The sequence below is a fragment of the Psittacula echo genome, assembly GCF_963264785.1.
Source record: "Psittacula echo genome assembly, chromosome: 28".
NCBI lineage: Eukaryota > Metazoa > Chordata > Aves > Psittaciformes > Psittacidae > Psittacula > Psittacula echo.
Window position 1 is genome coordinate 1476030 of NC_137763.1, and position 24897 is coordinate 1500926.

At 62.8% G+C, this 24897-nt stretch overlaps 1 protein-coding gene across 2 annotated transcripts in view; it reads right to left on the reverse strand.

Annotated features, from left to right (window-relative positions):
* Positions 1-929: 929 nt before the first annotated feature.
* FLNA (filamin A) overlaps positions 930-24897 on the reverse strand; it is a 57408-nt gene continuing 33440 nt past the window's right edge. Inside the window, exons 23-46 of one of the 2 annotated variants that reach the window (XM_080635886.1) lie at positions 24129-24302; positions 23024-23186; positions 22280-22440; positions 22032-22202; positions 20961-21084; positions 20694-20850; positions 18678-18867; positions 17785-18032; positions 17182-17284; positions 16883-17023; positions 16568-16696; positions 16323-16496; positions 15537-15698; positions 14022-14225; positions 12763-12915; positions 11574-11696; positions 10825-11091; positions 9859-9996; positions 9532-9647; positions 7660-7792; positions 6044-6220; positions 5073-5291; positions 3966-4172; positions 930-1858 (exon numbers count right to left, since the gene is read on the reverse strand). In XM_080635886.1, coding sequence (XP_080492012.1) covers positions 1671-1858; positions 3966-4172; positions 5073-5291; positions 6044-6220; positions 7660-7792; positions 9532-9647; positions 9859-9996; positions 10825-11091; positions 11574-11696; positions 12763-12915; positions 14022-14225; positions 15537-15698; positions 16323-16496; positions 16568-16696; positions 16883-17023; positions 17182-17284; positions 17785-18032; positions 18678-18867; positions 20694-20850; positions 20961-21084; positions 22032-22202; positions 22280-22440; positions 23024-23186; positions 24129-24302 — 4022 coding nt within the window. In that variant the 3' untranslated portion in view covers positions 930-1670. Of the gene's footprint in view, positions 1859-3965; positions 4173-5072; positions 5292-6043; positions 6221-6295; positions 6547-7659; positions 7793-9531; positions 9648-9858; positions 9997-10824; positions 11092-11573; positions 11697-12762; positions 12916-14021; positions 14226-15536; positions 15699-16322; positions 16497-16567; positions 16697-16882; positions 17024-17181; positions 17285-17784; positions 18033-18677; positions 18868-20693; positions 20851-20960; positions 21085-22031; positions 22203-22279; positions 22441-23023; positions 23187-24128; positions 24303-24897 lie in introns of those variants that run through there. The other variant, XM_080635887.1, reaches the window with a different exon arrangement.

Sequence of the window (24897 nt, forward strand, 5' to 3'; positions counted from 1 at the left end):
CGGAAGATATCGCGCTGTACGGGAAGATAGGGCCCCTCTCGTGACAGCCAATAGCGTTAGATTTATGATGTAAGCGGCCGGAAGTGACGTCACGAATCTAGGCTATATAATGCCATGCCACGGCCCAATAAACGCCATTTGTCGTCCACCACCGTGGTGTCCGTGAGCTGCTGGCCCGAGCGGCCTGGGCTTGGCCGCGGTGCCGTTCCTGAGCCAGGCCGCCGCGCCACCGAAGGCAACGCGGGGGGGCCTCCGGTGCCGTTCACCGACCATAGAGGCGGTGGCGCCGCGCTAGCGCGCTCGCCCACCAGAGAGCGTCAGGAGCCAATCAGAGAGCGTGGCGCTTGAGCGACAGAAATGGGCGCATGCGCAGAGGGAGGGGGCTGGTGTGCGGCTGCGTCCCGGCAGCCGATTGGAAGGCGTCTGGAGCGTCACTCGTTTCATTTGCATAGCACCGCACCCCCACCATGTGGGCGGGGCCTCATTTGCATAAGTCCATATATGGCGAACGGAGCACCCACAGTCTCTGCCTCAGCCCCATATGGGGGGAGTTCCGCTGCCCCCCCCCGCATCCTCATCTATAGGTGTCCCCCCCATATGGGTCTCCCCCATCCCCCCTTCTTATAGGCCCCCCCATCCACCATCATCATTTACATCCCTCCCATCCCACCCCATAGAGGTTGACCCCTCTGTAGCCCCCCATGGGCCCCCCTCCATCCTCTCCCTCTCCAGCTCCTCCCTATAGGTCCCCCCCATCCATCCTCATATACGTGTCCCACCCCAACCCCCTATATAGGCCCCCCCATAGGTCCCTCCTCCCCTCTACAGGCCCCCCCCATTGCCCCTATAGACCCCCCATGTCCCCTCCCCATTGGAGGCAGCTGAAGCAGAACGAGTTTATTGGGGGGGGGGGGGAGGGGCCCCCCCGCGGCAGGTACAAAATTCCAATAAAATAAAAAAAAAAAATGATGGGGGAGGGGCAGGGGCCAAAATGGCGGCGGGGGGGGGGAGGGGGGAGGGGAAGTGGTGGTGGTGGGGGGGGTGGCAGTGGTGGGGCCCAAAGCAGGACCCTGGGGTGGGGGCATCATAGTGGGAGGGGGTTCCCAAAGTGGGGCTGTGTCACCCCGAAGTGGGTCTGGGGGTCCTCATAGTGGGTCTCGGTCCCCCCATATGGGTCTGTGGGTCCCATAGCGGGTTGAAGTACCCCTATAGTGGGTCTGTGGGTCCCATAGTGGGTTGAAGTCCCCCCATAGTGGGTCTGTGGGTCCCATAGTGGGTCTGTGGGTCCCATAGCGGGTTGAAGTCCCCCCATAGTGGGTCTGTGGGTCCCATAGTGGGTCTGTGGGTCCCATAGCGGGTCTGTGGGTCCCATAGTGGGTTGAAGTCCCCCCATAGTGGGTCTGTGGGTCCCATAGCGGGTCTGTGGGTCCCATAGTGGGTCTGTGGGTCCCATAGCGGGTCTGTGGGTCCCATAGCGGGTTGAAGTCCCCCCCAGTAGCAGGTCTGGATGTCCCCAGGTGGGCCTGGTTCCCCCCCTCCATTGGGTCTGGGTGTCCCCATAGTGAGCCTGTGGGTCCCCAAGTGGATCTGGGGGTCCCAGGGTGAGTTGAAGCCCCCGCCGCGGCGGGTGTGGGGGTGCCCGCCGGGGGGGGGGGGGGGTGCGGGCGCCCCTAGGGCACGGTGACGCGGAAGGGGCTGTTGGGGACGTGGTGCTCGCCCCACTTGATGACCAGGAGGTGGTCGCCGCGCTCGCGCAGGACGTAGCTGACGTTGTAGAGCTGGTTCCCCAGGTGCTTCACCACGATCTCCTCGCAGGGGCAGCGCGGGCCCTGCACCCCCACCAGCAGCATGTTGTTCCCTATGGAATGAGGGGGGGCGGTGTCAATGATGGGGGGGAACACACCCCAAAAATGGGGGGGACACCCCAAAAATAGAGGGGACACCCCAAAAATAGGGGGTTTCACCCTAAAAATGGGGGGGACACCCCAAAAATGGGGGGGACACCCCAAAAATAGAGGGGACACCCCAAAAATAGGGGGCTTCACCCTAAAAATGGGGTGACACCCCAAAAATAGGGGGTTTCACCCTAAAAATGGGGGGGACACCCCAAAAATAGGGGGTTTTGCCCCCAAAATTGGGGGGACACCACAAGAATAGGGTTTTTTTCCCCAAAAATAGGGGGCTTCACCCCAAAATAGGGGGGGACACCCGAAAAATAGGGGGTTTTGCCCCCAAAATTGGGGGGACACCACAAGAATAGGGTTTTTTTCCCCAAAAATAGGGGGCTTCACCCCAAAAATAGGGGGGGCACCCCAAAAATAGGGGTTTCCACCCCAAAATAGGGGGGGACACCCCAAAAATAGGGGGTTTCACCCTAAAAAGGGGGAGACACCCCAAAAATAGGGGGCTTCACCCCAAAAATGGGGGGCGACACCCCAAAAATAGGGGGCTTCACCCCAAAATAGGGGGGGACACCCAAAAAATAGGGAGTTTCGCCCCAAAAATAGGGGGGACACCCCAAAAATGGGGGGGACACCCTAAAAACAGGGGGTTTCACCCCAAAATAGCAGGGGTCCCACCCCAAAGTAGGAATGTGGGGGGGAGGAGGGGGGCGCGAGTGGTGCTGCTCAAAGTGGTGCCATTCAGAACCCCCCTGCCAAGAAGTGACCCCCCCTCAAAACAAGAGCTGAGACCTCCAAAAAGCAGCCCCCCCCCCCCAAACAGCCCCCTCAAAAGGAGAGCTGGGGGGGGTGTTGGGGGCTGGCACTGGGGGGTGTCATGGGGAGGTTATCACCCATGGGGGGGTCGTTGGGGAGGTCCCTGTGGGGGTCATTTGGGGGGTCCCATGGTGGTATCACCCATGGAGGGGTCAATGGGGGGGGTCCCATGGTGGTATCACCCATGGAGGGGTCATTGGGGGGGTCCTGAGGGGGGGTATCACCAGTGGAGGGGTCATTGGGGGGGGTCCCGCAGTGGTATCACCCATGGGAGGGGCATTGGGGGGTGTCATTGGGGTGGTATCACCCATGGGGGGGGTCATGGGGGGTCACTGGGGCAGGTATCACCCATGGGGGGGTCATGGGGGGGGTCATTGGGGCAGGGATCACCCATGGGGGGGTCATGGGGGGGGTCACTGGGGCAGGTATCACCCATGGGGGGGTCATGGGGGGGGTCACTGGGGCAGGGATCACCCATGGGGGGGTCATGGGGGGGGTCACTGGGGCAGGGATCCCCCATGGGGGGGTCATGGGGGGGGTCACTGGGGCAGGGATCACCCATGGGGGGGTCATGGGGGGGGTCACTGGGGCAGGGATCCCCCATGGGGGGGTCATGGGGGGGGTCACTGGGGCAGGGATCCCCCATGGGGGGGTCATGGGGGGGGTCATTGGGGCAGGGATCACCCATGGGGGGGTCATGGGGGGGGTCACTGGGGCAGGGATCCCCCATGGGGGGGTCATGGGGGGGGTCACTGGGGCAGGGATCCCCCATGGGGGGGTCATGGGGGGGGTCACTGGGGCAGGGATCACCCATGGGGGGGTCATGGGGGGGGTCACTGGGGCAGGGATCCCCCATGGGGAGGTCATGGGGGGGGTCACTGGGGCAGGGATCACCCATGGGGGGGTCATGGGGGGGGTCATTGGGGCAGGGATCACCCATGGGGGGGTCATGGGGGGGGTCACTGGGGCAGGTATCACCCATGGGGGGGTCATGGGGGGGGTCACTGGGGCAGGGATCCCCCATGGGGAGGTCATGGGGGGGGTCACTGGGGCAGGGATCCCCCATGGGGGGGTCATGGGGGGGGTCACTGGGGCAGGGATCCCCCATGGGGGGGTCATGGGGGGGGTCACTGGGGCAGGGATCACCCATGGGGGGGTCATGGGGGGGGTCACTGGGGCAGGGATCACCCATGGGGGGGTCATGGGGGGGGTCACTGGGGCAGGGATCCCCCATGGGGGGGCCCGCACCGGCGCGGCTGCAGTCCAGGCTGAAGCTGTTCTTCTGCCCCACGAAGGCTTTGCTGAGCCCCAGCCCTTTGGCCACCACGCGCCCGGCGTCCGAGCCCGGGGGGGCGGCTCCGGGGGGGGCCCCCCCCGCGGCTGCGCCCCCCCCACCGGCGTCCACCAGCATCGAGGAGCTCTCGCGGAGGCTGTGGCTGCTCACGAGGCGCGGGCCTGGGGGGGGCAGAGCACCCCAGAGTGACCCAAACCGGACCCAAACCGGACCCAAACCGGATCCAAAACTGACCCAAACAGACCCAAAACGGACCCAAAACGGACCCAAACCGGACCCAAAACAGACCCAAACAGACCCAAACAGACCCAAAACGGACCCAAAACGGACCCAAAACAGACCCAAACAGACCCAAAACGGACCCAAAACGGACCCAAAACAGACCCAAAACGGACCCAAAACGGACCCAAAACAGACCCAAAACAGACCCAAAACAGACCCAAACAGACCCAAAACAGACCCAAAACGGACCCAAAACAGATCCAAACAGACCCAAAACGGACCCAAAACGGACCCAAAACAGACCCAAAACGGACCCAAAACGGACCCAAAACAGACCCAAAACGGACCCAAACCACCCCAAAACGGACCCAAAAATGACCCAAAACGGACCCAAAAATGACCCAAACCACCCAAAACCTGACCCAAAAATGACCCAAACCACCCCAAAATGGACCCGAAACCTGACCCAAACCACCCCAAAACTGACCGAAAAATGACCCAAAACACCCCAAAATGGACCCAAAACACTCAAAACCTGACCCAAACCACCCCAAAACTGATCCAAACCACCCCAAAACTGACGCAAAAATGACCCAAACCACCCCAAAACTGATCCAGAACACCCCAAAATGTACCCAAACCACCCCAAAAGTGACCCAAAAGTGACCCAAAACACCCCAAAACTGACCCAAAAATGACCTAAAACACCCCAAAACGGACCCAAACCGCCCCAAAACTGACCCAACCCTGCCCCCATGCACCCCAGTGCTGATCAATGCATCCCAACACCGCTCAAATCACCCCAAAGCCCCCCCCCGGCCCCGGTGCCCCCCCATTACCGGTGATCTTGGCCTTGAAGGGGCTGCCCACGATGTGGTGGGGGCCCCCGAACTTGATGGCGATGAGGTAGCTGCCGGGGGCCATGGGGGTGTAGGACACGCGGTAGCCCTCGGCGCACTCCCTGCACTCCATCTTCACCTTGGACGGGCCCTCGATGGTGACGGCCAGAGCCCCGGGGCCCGCCTTGGACGTGTTCACCACGAACTCTGCCGGGGAGCCTGGGGGGGGCCCCGAAACATGGGCAGGGACCCCAAAACCAGCACCGAAACAGCCCCCAAACTGCCTGAAACAGCCCCAAACCAGCCCCAAACCTGCCTGAAACAGCCCCAAACCTGCCTGAAACAGCCTCAAAACAGCCCCAAACCTGCCTGAAACAGCCCCAAACCAGCCCCAAACCTGCCTGAAACAGCCCCAAACCTGCCTGAAACAGCCCCAAAACAGCCCCAAACCTGCCTGAAACAGCCCCAAAACAGCCCCAAACCTGCCTGAAACAGCCCCAAACCTGCCTGAAACAGCCCCAAAACAGCCCCAAACCTGCCTGAAACAGCCCCAAAACTGCCTGAAACAGCCCCAAACCTGCCTGAAGCAGCCCCAAAACAGCCCCAAACCTGCCTGAAACAGCCCCAAACCTGCCTGAAGCAGCCCCAAAACAGCCCCCAAACTGCCTGAAACAGCCCCAAACCTGCCTGAAACAGCCCCAAAACAGCCCCAAACCTGCCTGAAGCAGCCCCAAAACAGCCCCAAACCTGCCTGAAACACAATGAGACACCCCAAAACCACCCAGAGGCACCCAAACCCCTGGGGAGGCCCCCAGCCCCCAAGGTCCTCTACAACCGCATGAGACCCCCCCAGCTCCATGAGGTCCACTACGACCCCACAGAGCCCCCGCAGCCCCCCAAACCCCATAGGGAGCCCCCCGACCCCCCATAGAGCCCGGCGGGGCCCCACAGCGCCCCCGCGCGGTCCTTACCTGTGGTGCCGCCCTCCAGGCCCGGGCCGTAGGCAGAGACGAGCCCCGGGTCCCCGGCCTGGCCCGGCTCCCCCACGCGCACCTTGAAGGGGCTCCCGGGGATGTGCGAGCCCTCGAACTTGACGTCGATGGAATAGACCCCGTTCTCCCGCGGGATGAACCGCACCGCGTACTTGTCTGGGGGGGCAATGGGGGGCAATGGGGTCAGGGACCCCATAGACACCAATGGACCCCCATAGACATCAATGAACCCCCATAGACATCAATGAAACCCCATAGACATCAATGGAGCAGCGGGATGAACCGCACCGCGTACTTGTCTGGGGGGGCAATGGGGGGCAATGGGGTCAGGGACCCCATAGACACCAATGAACCCCCATAGACATCAATGAACCCCCATAGACATCAATGAAACCCCATAGACATCAATGGACCCCCATAGACATCAATGAAACCCCATAGACATCAATGGAGCAGCAGGATGAACCGCACCGCGTACTTGTCTGGGGGGGCAATGGGGGGCAATGGGGTCAGGGACCCCATAGACACCAATGGACCCCCATAGACATCAATGAACCCCCATAGACATCAATGAAACCCCATAGACACCAATGAACCCCCATAGACATCAATGGACCCCCATAGACATCAATGAACCCCCATAGACATCAATGAAACCCCATAGACATCAATGGAGCAGCGGGATGAACCGCACCACGTACTTGTCTGGGGGGGCAATGGGGGGCAATGGGGTCAGGGACCCCATATACACCAATGAACCCCCATAGACATCAATGAAACCCCATAGACATCAATGGAGCAGCGGGATGAACCACACTGCATACTTCTCTGGGGGGGCAATGGGGGGCAATGGGGTCAGGGACCCCATAGACACCAATGAACCCCCATAGACACCAATGAACCCCCATAGACATCAATGGACCCCCATAGACATCAATGAAACCCCACAGACATCAATGGACCAGCGGGATGAACCGCATTGCATACTTGTCTGGGGGGGCAATGGGGGGCAATGGGGTCAGGGACCCCATAGACACCAATGAACCCCCATAGACATCAATGAAACCCCATAGACATCAATGGAGCAGCGGGATGAACCACACTGCATACTTCTCTGGGGGGGCAATGGGGGGCAATGGGGTCAGGGACCCCATAGACACCAATGAACCCCCATAGACACCAATGAACCCCCATAGACATCAATGGACCCCCATAGACATCAATGAAACCCCACAGACATCAATGGACCAGCGGGACGAACCGCACTGCATACTTGTCTGGGGGGGCAATGGGGGGCAATGGGGTCAGAGACCCCCATAGATGTCAACTGACGCAATAGACATCAATGGACCCCATGGACACCAATGGACCCGTGGGATGAACCGCACTGCGTACTTGTTCGGGGGCAAAATCGCCCTCCTAAAGTGAGAGGGGACCCTAAAGCCTCCTTCCAGCCCCACACGGGCTGTGCCCCCCCCCATCATGAGCCAGAAGTGGTTCAGCCCAGGCGCCCACAGCGGAGGGCAGAGGGGTTTGGGCAAGCCCATTGCGGGGCTCGGGGGGCACACGGGGGGGTTCGGGGGGCCCCCCCTCACCTTCGGTGACCTCGGTGATGTGGCACTCCTCCAGCGCCCCCGAGGGGCTGTGCACTTTGGCGTCCAGCGCGCCCTTGGCCCCATTGAGGCTCACGGCGAAGGACGCGGGTTGGTGAACCTTGAGCCCCGACTCCTGGGGGGGCAGAGACCATCAGCGGGGGGGGGGGGCACCCCCAAACTGGGGGGGCACCCCCAAGTACAGGGAGGAGGGGGACAGAACCCGGCATTGCCGCCCTCCAGCATCAAAGCCCAGCTTAAAGAGGTTTAACCCCCCCCCGAAAGGATGGGGGGGCTGCACCCCAAAACCTGGGGTGCAAATTAATCCCCCCAGGGAGGTGACACCCCCAAATCCTCACCCCGAATAACCCGGGGGGGGGGAACTCACCCCGGTTTTGGGGTGCCGCAGGGTTTGGGGGTGTTGGGACCCCGTCCATATCCCACTTACCTTATGGGGTTAGGGGGTTTAGTGGGAGCGAGTGGGGGACCCCGGCCCCGCTTTGGGGGTGCAGGGGGGGTTTTGGGGGGCCGCTCGCTCCCGCTAAGGCCCCCCCAGCCCCGGGGTGACCCCCAAAGTGGGGGGGGGCTGTTAATAGCCTTTAAAAGAGACACGGGAGAAACCCCCGGGGACCCCCCGGTTTGGGGGGGGGGGGCAGCCTGGCCAGCGCGGGGACCCCAAAACCAGCTCCAACCCCCCCGGGACCTGACTGAGGCTCTGCTGTGCCCCAAACCCCACTAAGCCCCACTATGGGGCTACGCTGACCCTAAAGGCACCCCAAAACCCCGCTGAAGTCCCTGCTAGAGCTGCCTTGTCCCCTAGAGACACCCCAAACCCCTCCTGACCCCGCTACGTGCCTCCACCGTCCCCCTAAACTCCCTGATGGGGCTCAGTTTTCCCCCTGAGACCCCCTTAAACCCCTCTCAATCCCTCTATATGGCTCCATTATCACCCCTATGCCCCCTGAGACCCCCCTACACAGCTCCATTATCCCCCTAAGACCCCCTTGAGCCCCCTGAACCCCTCTATGTGGCTCCATTATCCCCCTGAGACCCATCCTAAACCCCCCTATACGTTCTATATCCCCCTAAACCCCCCTATTTGGCTCCATTGTCCCCCCTTAGACCTCCTAAATCCCCCTATACGGCTCCCCTATCCCCCTTAGACCCCCCTAAACCCCCTATTTGGTTCCATATCCCCTTAAACCCCCCTATTTGGCTCCGTTGTCCCTTTTAGACCCCCTTAAATCCCTGTATTTGGATCCACTGTCCCCCTTAGACCCCCCCAAACCCCCCTATTTGGCTCCATTGTCCCCCTTAGACCCCCCCAAACCCCCCTATTTGGCTCCATTGTCCCCCTTAGACCCCCCTAAACCCCCCTATTTGGCTCCACTGTCCCCCTTAGACCCCCCCAAACCCCCCTATTTGGCTCCACTGTCCCCCTTAGACCCCCCCAAACCCCCCTATTTGGCTCCATTGTCCCCCTTAGACCCCCCCAAACCCCCCTATTTGGCTCCATTGTCCCCCTTAGACCCCCCCAAACCCCCCTATTTGGCTCCATTGTCCCCCTTAGACCCCCCCAAACCCCCCTATTTGGCTCCATTGTCCCCCTTAGGCCCCCCCAAACCCCCCTATTTGGCTCCATTGTCCCCCTTAGACCCCCCCAAACCCCCCTATTTGGCTCCATTGTCCCCCTTAGACCCCCCCAAACCCCCCTATTTGGCTCCATTGTCCCCCTTAGACCCCCCCAAACCCCCCTATTTGGCTCCATTGTCCCCCTTAGACCCCCCCAAACCCCCCCTATCCGCTCTCTGTGTCCCGCCCGGCGCTGGCCCTGCCGCCCCCGGCGCTGGGGGGGGGTTTCTCCCGGTGCCTCACCTGAAGGCTAGAAACAGTGAGGCGCCGAGCAGCATCGCAGGGCGCCGCCGCCGCCACCACGAACGGGCTCTCGGGGATGTGCTCCTCGTTGAACTTCACCGACACCTCGTAGTCACCTGCGGGGACACCGGGACGTGGCACCGGGCTGGGGTGGGGGGGCCCCCGCTGTACCCCTATAGGTCCCTTACGCAGCGCCCCCCCCCCCCATAGAGAGCCCGTTCCGTGCCGCCTCAGCAGCGCCGCCCCGTGTCCGCACACGGTCACTGCGCCGCGACCGCCGTGCGCCCCCGTTCCGTGTCGCTCTACAGCGCCCCCCCGTGCCCGTACCCGGCTCCTGCACCACGTAGGAGACGCCGCAGGAGCCGTCCTTGCGGTCCTCGAAGGCGATCTCGGCCTTGCTGGGGCCCTCCACGGCGATGGAGAGGCCCCCGGCGCCCGCCTCCCGTGTCCAGATGCTGAACTCGGCTGGGGGGGGGCACAAAGAGGGGGGTCAGGGAGCCCCAAAGGGCTGGGACCCCCCCCAGGACCCCCCCCAGTTGTAAGCCGGTGTGTGGGATACGGGGACAGGTCAGGAGGGGATGGGAGGGATGGAGGGGCAGCTGCAGTGGGTTTTGGGGGCTCTGGGTCAGGTTTGGGGTGTCTGGGTCATGTTTACGGGGTGTGGGTCATGTTTAGGGGTGTATCAGGTTTAGGTGTATCTGTACCAGTTTAGGTGTATCTCTCTGAGGTTCAGGTATATCTGTTTCAGGTTCAGGTGTATCTCAGGTTTAGGGGTGTCTATCATGTTTAGGTGTATCTGTATCGGTTTAGGTGTCTCTCTATCAGGTGTAAGGGGTTCAGGTCAGGTTTAGGTGTCACTGTCTCAGGTTCAGGGGTGTCTCTATCAGGTTTAGGAGTGTTTCTATCAGGTTTAGGTGTGTGTATATGAGGTTTAGGTGTATCTGTCTCAGTTTAGGTGTATCTCTATCAGGTTTAAGGGGTTCAGGTTGGGTTTAGGTGTATTTATCATGTTTAGGTGTATCTGTATCAGTTTAGGTGTATATCAGGTTTAGGTGTATCTATATCCTGTTTAGGTCTGTCTGTCTCAGGTTTAGGTGTATCTCTCAGGTTCAGGCGTATCTGTCCCAGGTTTAGGGCTGTCTCTATCATGTTTAGGTGTATCTATATCATGTTTAGGTGTATCTATCAGGTTTAGGTGTATCGATCAGGTCCAGGTGTATCTGTCCCAGGTTTAGGGCTGTCTCTATCGGGTTTAGGGCTGTCTGTGTCACTGTTGGGGGCCCCCCCACTCACCAGGCACCCCCGCCTCGGCGCGCTCCAGGCCGGGTCCCCCCGCTCGGACCTTGTGCGCGCCGCCCTCGCCCAGCGGCCCCACGGTGAACTGGAAGGGGCTCCCGGGCACGTGCTGGCCCCGGTCCTTGACGCTGACCGAGTGCACCCCGGTCTCGGCCGGCACGAAGCGGATGCTGTAGGCACCCCCCTCGCCCTCCAGCGCCTGCGCCGCCACCGCCTGCCCCGAGGGGCCCGTGACCAGCGCCGTCACCTCGTGCTCGCTCAGCTCTGCGGGGACGGGGGGGGGGGTCAGGGGGAGCCAGGGCCCCCCCATTGCACCCCTGTGGTGGGAGAGCAGGGGGGGGCGTTGGGGTCCCCTCCATGGGTCAGTGGGGTCACCCCCATGGGTCAATGGGGATGCTCAGGGTCACTGGGTTACCCCATACATCATTGGGGCCCCCCCACCATGGGTCAATGGGGATGCTCAGGGTCACTGGGTTACCCCATACATCATTGGGGCCCCCCCACCATGGGTCAATGGGGATGCTCAGGGTCACTGGGTTACCCCATACATCATTGGGGCCCTCCCACCATGGGTCAATGGGGATGCTCAGGGTCACTGGGTTACCCCATACATCATTGGGGCCCTCCCACCATGGGTCAATGGGGATGCTCAGGGTCACTGGGTTACCCCATACATCATTGGGGTCCCACCCATGTGTCCTTGGGGTCCCCCCATAGGACCCCCTGGGCCCCCCCCCGTCCCTCACCGGGCACTTTGAGGCTGAGGTCGCAGGCAGAGCCCACGCTGGCCTCGGGGGGGGCACGGCGCCGGCGCGTGATGCTCTCCTTCACCCGGCCCTCGCCCGTCACCTTCACCGAGAACGGGCTCCCTGGGGGGCCAGGGGGGCGTCACACACCCCATAGACCCCATAGAACCCATAGACACCCATAGATCCCATAGACACCCCATAGACCCCCATAGATCCCATAGACACCCCATAGACCCCATAGAACCCATAGACCCCCATAGATCCCATAGACCCCATAGACCCCATAGAAACCCCATAGACCCCATAGATCCCATAAACACCCCATAGACCCCATAGAACCCATAGACCCCCATGGATCCCATAGACCCCTATAGATAACATAAACACCCCATAGACCCCCATAGATCCCATAGACACCCCATAGACCCCATAGATCCCATAAACACCCCATAGACCCCATAGAACCCATAGACACCCCATAGACCCCATAGATCCCATAAACACCCCATAGACCCCATAGAACCCATAGACACCCATAGATCCCATAGACCTCTATAGATAACATAAACACCCCATAGACCCCCATAGATCCCATAGACACCCCATAGTCCCCATAGAACCCATAGACACCCATAGATCCCATAGACCCCTATAGATAACATAAACACCCCATAGACCCCATAGAACCCATAGACACCCCATAGACCCCATAGAACCCATAGACACCCCATAGACCCCATAGAACCCATAGACACCCCATAGACCCCATAGAACCCATAGACACCCCATAGACCCCATAGAACCCATAGACACCCCATAGACCCACACAGATCCCATAGACACCCCATAGACCCCATAGAACCCATAGACACCCATAGATCCCATAGAACCCATAGACACCCATAGATCCCATAGACCTCTATAGATAACATAAACACCCCATAGACCCCCATAGATCCCATAGACACCCCATAGACCCCATAGAACCCATAGACACCCATAGATCCCATAGACCCCTATAGATAACATAAACACCCCATAGACCCCATAGAACCCATAGACACCCCATAGACCCCATAGAACCCATAGACACCCCATAGACCCCCCATAGACCCCATAGACGCCACAGATCCCTCCATAGACCCCATCGGCCCCCCCATGGAGGCCCCCCCCGGGCGGGGCGCACCGGGCACGTGCTGGTCGCCGAACTTGAGGGAGATGATGTAGTTGCCGGGCTCCGTGGGGCAGTAGGAGACGCGGCACGTCCCGTCCTCCAGCTCCTCCGTGCTGATGTCCACCTTGCTGGGGCCCTCGATGGACAGGCTCAGCCCCCCATAGCCTGCCATGGGGCACAGCGGCGTCACTGGGGACCCCCTCGCAGGGAGCTGACACCCCCTGCTTGTGACGGGGCCAGAGGGAGGGGGTGATGGGGACACTGTGGTGGGGGGCGGCTACAGGGGGTGCTATGGGGGGGTCAGGGGTGGTACTTGAGTAGTGGTGAAGTGCATGGCTCGAAGGGGATGCTATGGGTGCTCTGGGGATGCTATGGGTGCTGTGGGGATGCTCTGGGTGCTGTGGGGATGCTATGGGTGCTGTGGGGATGCTATGGGTGCTCTGGGGATGCTCTGGGTGCCACAGGGGGCGCTCTGGGTGCCACAGGGGGCGCTCTGGGTGCCATAGGGGGATGCTCTGGGTGCCATAGGGGGATGCTCTGGGTGCCATAGGGGATGCTCTGGGTGCCACAGGGGGATGCTCTGGGTGCCACAGGGGGATGCTCTGGGTGCCATAGGGGATGCTCTGGGTGCCACAGGGGGATGCTCTGGGTGTCACAGGGGGATGCTCTGGGTGCCATAGGGGGATGCTCTGGGTGCCATAGGGGATGCTCTGGGTGCCATAGGGGGATGCTCTGGGTGTCACAGGGGGATGCTCTGGGTGCCACAGGGGGCGCTCTGGGTGCCATAGGGGATGCTCTGGGTGCCATAGGGGGATGCTCTGGGTGCCATAGGGGGATGCTCTGGGTGCCATAGGGGATGCTCTGGGTGCCATAGGGGGATGCTCTGGGTGCCATAGGGGATGCTCTGGGTGCCATAGGGGGATGCTCTGGGTGCCATAGGGGATGCTCTGGGTGCCACAGGGGGCGCTCTGGGTGCCATAGGGGGATGCTCTGGGTGCCATAGGGGGATGCTCTGGGTGCCATAGGGGATGCTCTGGGTGCCATAGGGGGATGCTCTGGGTGCCATAGGGGGATGCTCTGGGTGCCATAGGGGATGCTCTGGGTGCCATAGGGGATGCTCTGGGTGCCACAGGGGGCGCTCTGGGTGCCATAGGGGATGCTCTGGGTGCCATAGGGGATGCTCTGGGTGCCACAGGGGGCGCTCTGGGTGCCACAGGGGATGCTCTGGGTGCCACGGGGGGCGCTCTGGGTGCCACAGGGGGTGCAGGTACCGGCATCGCGGGTGTCGATGGTGAAGTGCGCGGGCTCGAAGGTGCGGCCCTCGCGCAGGCCCGGCCCCGCCACGCGCACGCGGGCGGCGTCGCCCAGCTCGGCCTGGCTGATGGTGACGGCGATGGGGCTGCGCGGCAGCGGCTGCCCCCCCCGCAGCACGTGCACGAGGTGCTCCCCCACCTCCTGCGGCACGAAGGAGATCCCTGCGGCGGCACAGGGACAGGGATGTGGGACACGGGGGTACGGGGACATGGGGGTATGGGGATACAGGGGTATGGGGATACAGGGGTATGGGGATATGGGGATACAGGGGTATGGGGATATGGGGATACAGGGGTATGGGGATATGGGGATACAGGGATACGGGGGTATGGGGATACAGGGGTATGGGGATACGGGGATACAGGGGTATGGGGATACAGGGGTATGGGGATACAGGGATACAGGGGTATGGGGATACAGGGGTATGGGGATACAGGGGTATGGGGATATGGGGATACAGGGGTATGGGGATACAGGGGTATGGGGATACAGGGGTATGGGGATATGGGGATACAGGGGTATGGGGATACAGGGATACAGGGGTATGGGGATACAGGGGTATGGGGATATGGGGATACAGGGGTATGGGGATGCAGGGATATGGGGATACAGGGGTATGGGGATACAGGGGTATGGGGATATGGGGATACAGGGGTATGGGGATATGGGGATACAGGGGTATGGGGATACAGGGATACAGGGGTATGGGGATACAGGGGTATGGGGATATGGGGATACAGGGGTATGGGGATGCAGGGATATGGGGATACAGGGATACAGGGGTATGGGGATACAGGGGTATGGGGATATGGGGATACAGGGGTATGGGGATACAGGGATACAGGGGTATGGGGATATGGGGATACAGGGGTATGGGGATACAGGGATACAGGGGTATGGGGATACAGGGGTATGGGGATATGGGGATACAGGGGTATGGGGATACAGGGATACAGGGGTATGGGGATATGGGGATACAGGGGTATGGGGATACAGGGGTATGGGGATATGGGGATACAGGGGTATGGGGATACAGGGATACAGGGGTATGGGGATACAGGGATACAGGGGTATGGGGATACAGGGGTATGGGGATACAGGGATACAGGGGTATGGGGATACAGGGGTATGGGGATATGGGGATACAGGGGTATGGGGATACAGGGGTATGGGAATATGGGGATACAGGGGTATGGGGATACAGGGATACAGGGGTATGGGGATACAGGGATACAGGGGTATGGGGATACAGGGGTATGGGGATATGGGGATACAGGGGTATGGGGATACAGGGATACAGGGGTATGGGGATATGGGGATACAGGGGTATGGGGATACAGGGGTATGGGGATATGGGGATACAGGGGTATGGGGATACAGGGGTATGGGGATATGGGGATACAGGGGTATGGGGATACAGGGATATGGGCTCTGGGGCTGCCCGCTGTGGCTGCTCTCCCCGTGGCCCGCACCGATGTGGCCGTTGCGCAGGCGCTTGAGCTGGCAGGGCTCCTTGCGGCCCGAGGGCGCCGTGACCGTGGCCGTCAGCTGGCTCAGGTCCGTCTCGCCCAGGTCCAGGGGGATGTCGGCCGAGGCGCCCACCTTGAGGTGGGACAGGCGCAGGCTGTCGTCACCTGCGGGATGGAGCCGTGAGCCCCATGGCGCCCCACGGCGCCCTCCATCGCCTCCCATTGCACCCCAGTGCCTCCCATTGCACCCCATTGCCTCCTATTGTACCCCACTGCATCCCATCGCCTCCCATTGCTCCCCATTGCCTCCCATTGCACCCCATTGCCTCCCATTGCCTCCTATTGTACCCCAGTGCATCCCATTGCCTCCCATTGCTCCCCATTGCACCCCATTGCCTCCTATTGTACCCCACTGCATCCTACCGCCTCCCCCCATTGCCTCCCATCGCCTCCCATCGCCTCCCATTGCCTCCCATTGCCTCCCATTGCCCCCCATTGCACCCCATTGCCTCCCATTGCCTCCCATTGCCCCCCATTGCCTCCCATTGCTCCCCATTGCCTCCTATTGCACCCCATTGCCTCCTATTGTACCCCACTGCATCCTACCGCCTCCCCCCATTGCCTCCCATCGCCTCCCATTGCCTCCCATTGCCTCCCATTGCCCCCCATCGCCTCCCATCGCCTCCCATTGCCCCCCATTGCCCCTCATTGCCCCCCATTGCCCCCCATTGCCCCCCATTGCCCCTCATTGCCCCCCACGGCCCCCCCCCTTGCCCCGCGGTCGGGTACCGGTGATGCGGGCGGTGAAGGGGCTCCCGGGGATGTGCTTCTCGTTGTACTTGACCACGATGCTGTAGTCCCCGGGCAGCACGGGCAGGTAGGAGACGCTGCACGTCCCGTCCTGGTTGTCCGTGCAGCTCAGCTCCGCCTTGGAGGGCCCCTCCACAGCCAGCGACAGCCCTCCTGGGGGGGGCACGCACCGTGAGGGGGGGCTCGGGGGCTCCGGGGCGCTGGGGGGCACCCCCCGGGCTCACCCTCGCCGGCATCCTTGGTGTTGACGGTGAAGGAGGCCGGTTTGTTCACGGTGCCGTGGATGAGGCCGGGGCCGTAGGCGGTGACGTGGCCGCTGTTCACGTAGTCCACATAGAACTGAAGGGGGCTGCCTGCGGGGGGGGGGGGACACACACAAAGGGGGTGTTGGGGGGCACGGAGACACCCCCCCCATAGCGCCATGGAGGATGCTGGTGGATGCGGGCCGGTTGCCATGGAGACGGGGCGGGATGCAGGCAGCCGCGGTGCTGGGATGCTTCAAGAGGGTGCCCCCAAAGCCCCCCCCCCGGCCCCCCCACCTGGGATGTGCATGCTCTCGTAGCGGATGTCCATCTCGTGCAGCCCGGCCTCGGTGGGCGCGAACCGAACCGTCACCGTCCCGTCCTTGTTGTCGGTGATGTCCGGCTTGGCCACCTTCCCCGAGGGCATCCGCACCTCCCCTGGGGGGGCAGCGCGGCTCAGGGGGGGGCGCTGCGGGCACCCATGGGTGCCCCACAGCGTGGGGACGACTTGGGGAGGGGATGGGGACCTCCAGGAGGACCCTGCCACAGGGGAGGCCCCCATAGACCCGCATTGCTTTGGGGTGCCCCCCCCTCACCCGTGATCTCGCCCTTCTTGATGGTGAAGGGGATGACGAGGTCGAAGGGGCGCAGCCCGGCCATGTCCAGCCCGTTCACCCCCAGCAGCGCCCGCTCCGTCGCCTGCGCCGGGGGGGAACCCCATTGGGTGCCGGGACCCCCAACCGGGCCCTGTGCCCCCCCTGTGCCCCCTCGCACCCTGCACGTCCCCTACCCAACCGCGTTCCGTGTCCCTTCTTGTCCCCTTCCTGTCTCCTGCCCCATCCCTCCCCATTCCCTGCTCCATCCCCTGCCCATCCATGCCCATTCCCTGCCCATCCTTGCTTGTCCCCTGTCACTTCTTGTCCCCTTTCTGTCCCCTACCCATCCCCTTCTTGTCCCTTGCCCCATCCCTGCCCATTCCTTGCCCCATCCCTGCCCATCCCCTGTTCCATCCCCTTCTTGTTCCCTGTCCCATCCCTGCCCATTCCCTGCCCATCCCCTCCCCATTCCCTGCCCCATCCCCTGCCCATCCCCTCCCCATTCCCTGCCCCATCCCTGCCCATCCCCTCCCCATCCCTGTCTCCTCCCTGCTCCCCGTCCCTTCGTGTCCCCTTTGTGTCCCGTGCCCGCCCCGCACTCACCATGACCTGGAAGGGGCTGTTGGGGATGTGCTCGCCGCCGAAGCGCACGCAGATCACGTACTTGCCGGGCTGCGGCGCCGTGTAGAAGATGTCGAAGGTGCCGTCCGCGTTCTCCACCACGTCCACGTCGGCCTCGGAGCCGTCGGGGGTGCAGACGCTGCAGGTCACCTTCCCCTTGCCCGCCGCCTTCGCGTCCACCGTGATCACCGTCTCCTCCCCGAGCTGGATCGTGGGGCCCAGCCCGTCCCCTGCAGGATTGGGGGGGGGGGGGGTGATTGAGGGCCCCATGGATGGGGTGGGGGGGTCACCCCAGTGTGGGCCTCCAGTGCCCCCAAACTGAGCCCTTGGTACCCCCCCATGGGCTGAGCACGGGGATGCTCGACTCGTGCCATGGGGAGGGGGTAATGGGGGTTATTGAGGCACCCCCAGCTCATTGCCCCCAACTGCACCAAGGGGGACCCCCCCCAAGTGAATGAGGTGGGGGGGAACACCCCCCCATTACAAAGGTGGGCCCCTGTTCTTGAAGCAGCCGGGGGGGACCCCCCATCTCAAACAAGGCTTGGACCCCCCCAAGTCAAGCCCTGATTGGCTGGGTGGGGGGCCCTCATCGCTATATGGGGAGTAAAGGGGGTGCCCCCAAGGGCTGGGGGCACTTTGGGGGTGCAGGGGGGGTCACGCATGCACCCCGACGCCAGGCGAGCCATGCAATGAGCTTACCTAAGCCGTGACCTCCGATGGAGACTACAGCAGCGTGGGGGGGGGGGGGGGGGGGATGTGGGGCGGGCGTGGGGGGGCAGAGAAGCAAGAAATCAGTGAAACACACGTGAGGCCCCCCCAGCCCCCCCCACAGCCCCCCCCCGGCGGTGCTGAGCCCGGCGCGGGCGCGTGCGTACCGGTGACCGTGCACTTGCTGGCGTCGCCGGCGGGCACGGCGCGGATGCGGTACGGGGAGTAGGGGATCTCGTCCCCCCCGTACTTGATGAGGATGGTGTAGCGCCCGGTCATGTCCGGCACGTAGGACACCGTGTACGTCCCGTCCTGGTTGTCCCGGATCGACGCCTTCTTGGGCTTCCCCTCGGGATCCTGCGGGAGAACGGGAATGGGGTGGCAGGGGGGGAGCCGGGGTGCAGCCAGCACCAGGCCTCAGCGCTGAGCATCCTTGGTGATGCCCATGGTACCCAAACACCCCCTGCGCGGTGCATCACCAATGGCACCGTGTGCATCACCCATGGTACCGTGCGCATCACCCATGGCACCGTGCGCATCACCCATGGCACCGTGCGCATCACCAATGGCACCGTGTGCATCACCCATGGCACCGTGCGCATCACCAATGGCACCGTGTGCATCACCCATGGTACCGTGTGCATCACCCATGGCACCGTGCGCATCACCAATGGCACCGTGTGCATCACCCATGGCACCGTGCGCATCACCAATGGTACCGTGCGCATCACCAATGGCACTGTGCGCATCACCAATGGCACCGTGCGCATCACCCATGGCACCGTGTGCATCACCCATGGCACCGTGCGCGTCACCCATGGCACCGTGTGCGTCACCCATGGCACCGTGCGCATCACCCATGGCACCGTGTGCATCACCCATGGCACCGTGCGCATCACCCATGGCACCGTGTGCATCACCCATGGCACCGTGCGCATCACCAATGGCACCGTGTGCATCACCCATGGTACCGTGTGCATCACCCATGGCACCGTGTGCATCACCCATGGTACCGTGTGCATCACCCATGGCACCGTGTGCATCACCCATGGCACCGTGCGCATCACCCATGGCACCGTGTGCATCACCAATGGCACCGTGTGCATCACCCACGGCACCGTGTGCATCACCCATGGCACCGTGTGCATCACCCACGGCACCGTGTGCATCACCCATGGCACCGTGTGCATCACCAATGGCACCGTGCGCATCACCCATGGCACCGTGTGCATCACCAATGGCACCGTGCGCATCACCAATGGCACCGTGTGCATCACCAATGGCACCATGCGCAGCACCCATGGCACCGTGCGCATCACCAATGGCACCGTGCGCATCACCCATGGCACCGTGCGCATCACCAATGGCACCGTGTGCAGCACCCATGGCACCGTGCGCATCACCCACGGCACCGTGTGCATCACCCATGGCACCGTGTGCATCACCAATGGCACCGTGTGCATCACCAATGGCACCGTGTGCATCACCCATGGCACCGTGTGCATCACCCACGGCACCGTGTGCATCACCCATGGCACCGTGTGCATCACCAATGGCACCGTGCGCATCACCCATGGCACCGTGTGCATCACCAATGGCACCGTGCGCATCACCAATGGCACCGTGTGCATCACCAATGGCACCATGCGCAGCACCCATGGCACCGTGCGCATCACCAATGGCACCGTGCGCATCACCCATGGCACCGTGCGCATCACCAATGGCACCGTGTGCAGCACCCATGGCACCGTGTGCATCACCCATGGCACTGTGCGCATCACCAATGGCACCGTGTGCATCACCCATGGCACCGTGTGCATCACCAATGGCACCGTGCGCATCACCAATGGCACCGTGCGCATCATCCATGGCACCGTGCGCATCACCCATGGCACCGTGCGCATCACCCATGGCACCGTGCGCATCACCCATGGCACCGTGTGCATCACCAATGGCACCATGCGCAGCACCCATGGCACCATGCGCATCACCAATGGCACCGTGCGCATCACCCATGGCACCGTGTGCATCACCAATGGCACCGTGCGCATCACCCATGGCACCGTGTGCATCACCAATGGCACCGTGCGCATCACCCATGGCACCGTGCGCATCACCCATGGCACCCAGAGACCCCCTGTAGAGCCCTATGGGCCCCCCCCCGATGCCCCCCCGTGCCTCACAGTGATCTGCACGGCCAGGAGCCCCTCGCCCGCGTCCTTGGCGTCGATGGTGAACTCCACGGGCAGGCTGGCCGGGACCCCGGTGGTGTTGAGCCCGGGGCCGCTCGCCTTCACCTTGCTGGCGTCATGGGTGGGCAGCGCCTTCACCTTGAACGGGCTGCGGGGGGGCACCATGGGGGGGGGGGTCAGAGCAGAGCCCCCCCCCCCCCGGCTCCTCCCCTGGGCACCCCCCCCGGGTCCCACGTCCCCCCGTCCCCCCCCCGGTACCTGCGGGGCACCTCCTCGTCGCCGTAGCGCACGGAGATGCTGTAGGGCCCCTCGCGGCTCGGGACGTAGCTCACGCGCTGGGTCCCGTCCCCGTTGTCCGCCACCTCCACCGGCTCCACCACACCTACGGGGGGGGGGGAGCCCTATGGGACACCCTAGAGCCCACATGGGCACCCCAAAGCCACGCATGGGATGCCCCCCCCCCCCCCCCCCCCCATCCCGGCACCCCCAGGACACCCTTCACCCGCATCCCTTTGCAGCAGGGGCAGCCCAGCCCCTGTGAGCCGCACTCCCTCGGGTGCCCCCCGCTCACAGTGTCACACTGTCACCCTATGCCAGAGATCGGAAGGGGCCTCAAGAGATCACCCAGTGCGATCCCCGCGCCGGAGCAGGAACCCCGGGATGAGCTTACACAGGGAGGTGTCACAGGAATGGCTCCAGAGGAGACTCCACAGCCCCCCTGGGCAGCCTGTTCCAGTGTTCTGTCACCCTCACTGAGAAGAAGTTTCTTCTCAAGTTTAAGTGGAACCTCTTGTGTTCCAGTTTGTACCCATTACCCCTTGTCCTATCATAGTTTGCCACTGAGAAGAGCCTGGCTCCATCCTCGTGACACTCCCCCTTTATATATTTATATACACTAATAAGGTCCCCCCGCAGTCTCCTCTTCTCCAAACTATAGAGACCCAGCTCCCTCAGCCTTTCCTCATAAGGGAGATGCTCCACTCCCTTCATCATCTTAGTTGCCCTGCGCTGGACTCTCTCCAGCAGGTCCCTGTCCTTCTTGAACTGAGGGGCCCAGAACTGGACACAATATTCCAGATGCGGTCTCACCAGGGCAGAGTAGAGGGGAAGGAGGACCTCTCTCGACCTACTGACCACCCCCCTTCTAATACACCCCAGGATGCCATTGGCCTTCTTGGCCACAAGGGCACAGTGTTGGCTCATGGTCATCCTGCTGTCCACTAGGACCCCCAGGTCCCTCTCCCCTGCACTGCTCTCTACCAGGTCGTTCCCCAACCTATACTGGAACCTGGGGTTGTTCCACCAGATACCGGCCTCCAACCACGCTACCTTTGGGTCCCTGCACCTTCACATCCAAGGGGGCCACCCCGGCCTTGCTGGCGTCCACGGTGAAGCTCTGCGGGACGTTGGCCCTGACGGCGCCCGGCGTCAGCCCCGGCCCCACGCATTTCACCTTGGTCGCGTCCACCACGTCCGTCACCGGCACCTTGAATGGGCTCCCTATAGGGGGCGGACACCATGAGCTATGGGGCGCAGAGGGGGTCCCCGCCGCACCGCTGGCCCCCCCGGGCGCTCACCGGGGACCTGGTGGCCTCCGTAGGTGACGTTGAGGCTGTAGGTGCCCGGCTCGTAGGGGACGTACTCGACGGAGCAGCTCCCGTCCTTGTTGTCCGTGCAGGACATCTTGGCCTCCGAGGGGCCCTCCACGGCCAGGCCCAGCCCCCCCGTGCCAGCACCCCTGGGGGGGGAGCTGGGGGTCAGGGGCACCCCCAAACCCCACCATGGGGGGGGGGAGGTTTGGGCATGGGGGTGACTTGGGGGCAGCAGGGATGGGGTTTGGGGGGCACCAGGGCAGGATGTGGGGTATGGGGATGACTGGGGGCATCCACGGGCAGGCTGTGGGTGCTATGGGGCATCCACGGGCAGGCTGTGGGCGCTATGGGGCAGCCATGGGCAGGCTGTGGGCGCTATGGGGCATCCACGGGCAGGCAGTGGGCGCTATGGGGTACCCATGGGCAGGCTGTGGGCGCTATGGGGCACCCATGGGCAGGCTGTGGGTGCTATGGGGTACCCACGGGCAGGCCGTGGGCGCTATGGGGCACCCACGGGCAGGCTGTGGGTGCTATGGGGCACCCACGGGCAGGCTGTGGGTGCTATGGGGCACCCATGGGCAGGCTGTGGGCGCTATGGGGTACCCATGGGCAGGCTGTGGGCGCTATGGGGCAGCCATGGGCAGGCTGTGGGCGCTATGGGGCAGCCATGGGCAGGCAGTGGGTGCTATGGGGCAGCCATGGGCAGGCCGTGGGGCCGGGGGCTCTCACCGGGTCTCCACGGTGAAGCGGTTGGGCTGGTTGGTGGTGCCGCTCTGCAGGCCGGGCCCATGGACGCGGACGCGCGCGGGGTCGCAGCCCTCGGTGACGGGCACGCGGAAGGGGCTGTGGGGCACCGGGCTCCCGGCGTAGCTCACGTCCACCGTGTGCAGGCCTGGGGGGCACCCCCCAGGGACATCACCCCATGGCCATGGGGAACACAGCGGGGACATCGCCCCATAGGGACATCACCCCATGGCCATGGGGAACACAGTGGGGACATCGCCCCATAGGGACATCACCCCATGGTCATGGGGAACACAGCGGGGACATCGCCCCATAGGGACATCACCCCATGGCCATGGGGAACACAGCGGGGACATCGCCCCATAGGGACATCACCCCATGGCCATGGGGAACACAGCGGGGACATCGCCCCATAGGGACATCACCCCATGGTCATAGGGAACACAGCGGGGACATCGCCCCATAGGGACATCACCCCATGGCCATGGGGAACACAGCGGGGACATCGCCCCATAGGGACATCACCCCATGGTCATGGGGAACACAGCGGGGACATCGCTCCATAGGGACATCACCCCATGGTCATGGGGAACACAGTGGGGACATCGCCCCATAGGGACATCACCCCATGGCCATGGGGAACACAGTGGGGACATCGCCCCATAGGGACATCACCCCATGGTCATGGGGAACACAGCGGGGACATCGCTCCATAGGGACATCACCCCATGGCCATGGGGAACACAGCGGGGACATCGCCCCATAGGGACATCACCCCATGGTCATGGGGAACACAGTGGGGACATCGCCCCATAGGGACATCACCCCATGGCCATGGGGAACACAGTGGGGACATCGCCCCATAGGGACATCACCCCATGGTCATGGGGAACACAGTGGGGACATCGCCCCATAAGGACATCACCCCATGGCCATGGGGAACACAATGGGGCATCGCCCCATAGGGACATCACCCCACGGCCATGGGGAACACAGCGGGGACATCGCCCCATAGGGACATCACCCCATAGGGACATCGCCCCATGGGCATGGGGAACACAGTGGGGCATCCCCCCGCCCCGCTGCTCACCCTCCTCATAGGGGGTGTACTCCACGTGGTAGGTGCCATCGCCCCGGTCCTCCACGAAGGTCTCGGTGACGTTCCCGGAGGGGTTGGACACCGAAGCCTTCACGTGGGGCCCCCCCACCTTGGTGAGGGCCCGGGCGTCCACATCGAACTCAGTCACCGCCTCCCGGAACACGCCTGGAAGGGGGAGAGAGGGAGCTGAGCTGGGGGCCATTGATGGGTGCTGGGTGTCAGTCATCAATGGGTGCTGGGTGTCAGTCATCAATGGGTGCTGGGTGTCAGTCATCAATGGGTGCTGGTTGGGTGTCAGTCATCAATGGGTGCTGGGTGGGTGTCAGTCATCAATGGGTGCTGGGTGGGTGTCAGTCATCAATGGGTGCTGTGTGGGTGTCAGTCATCAATGGGTGCTGGGTGTCAGTCATCAATGGGTGCTGGGTGGGTGTCAGTCATCAATGGGTGCTGGGTGGGTGTCAGTCATCAATGGGTGCTGGGTGGGTGTCAATCAGCAATGGGTGTTGTGTTGGGTCCATCAATGGGTGTTGTGTTGGGTCCATCAATGGGTGTTGTGTTGGTGCCCATCAATGGGTGTTGTGTTGGGTCCATCAGTGGGCGCTGTGTTGGTGCCCATCAATGGGTGTTGTGTTGGGTCCATCAATGGGTGCTGTGTTGGGTCCATCAATGGGCACTGTGTTGGTGCCCATCAATGGGTGTTGTGTTGGGTCCATCAATGGGCGCTGTGTTGGGTCCATCAATGGGCGCTGTGTTGGTGCCC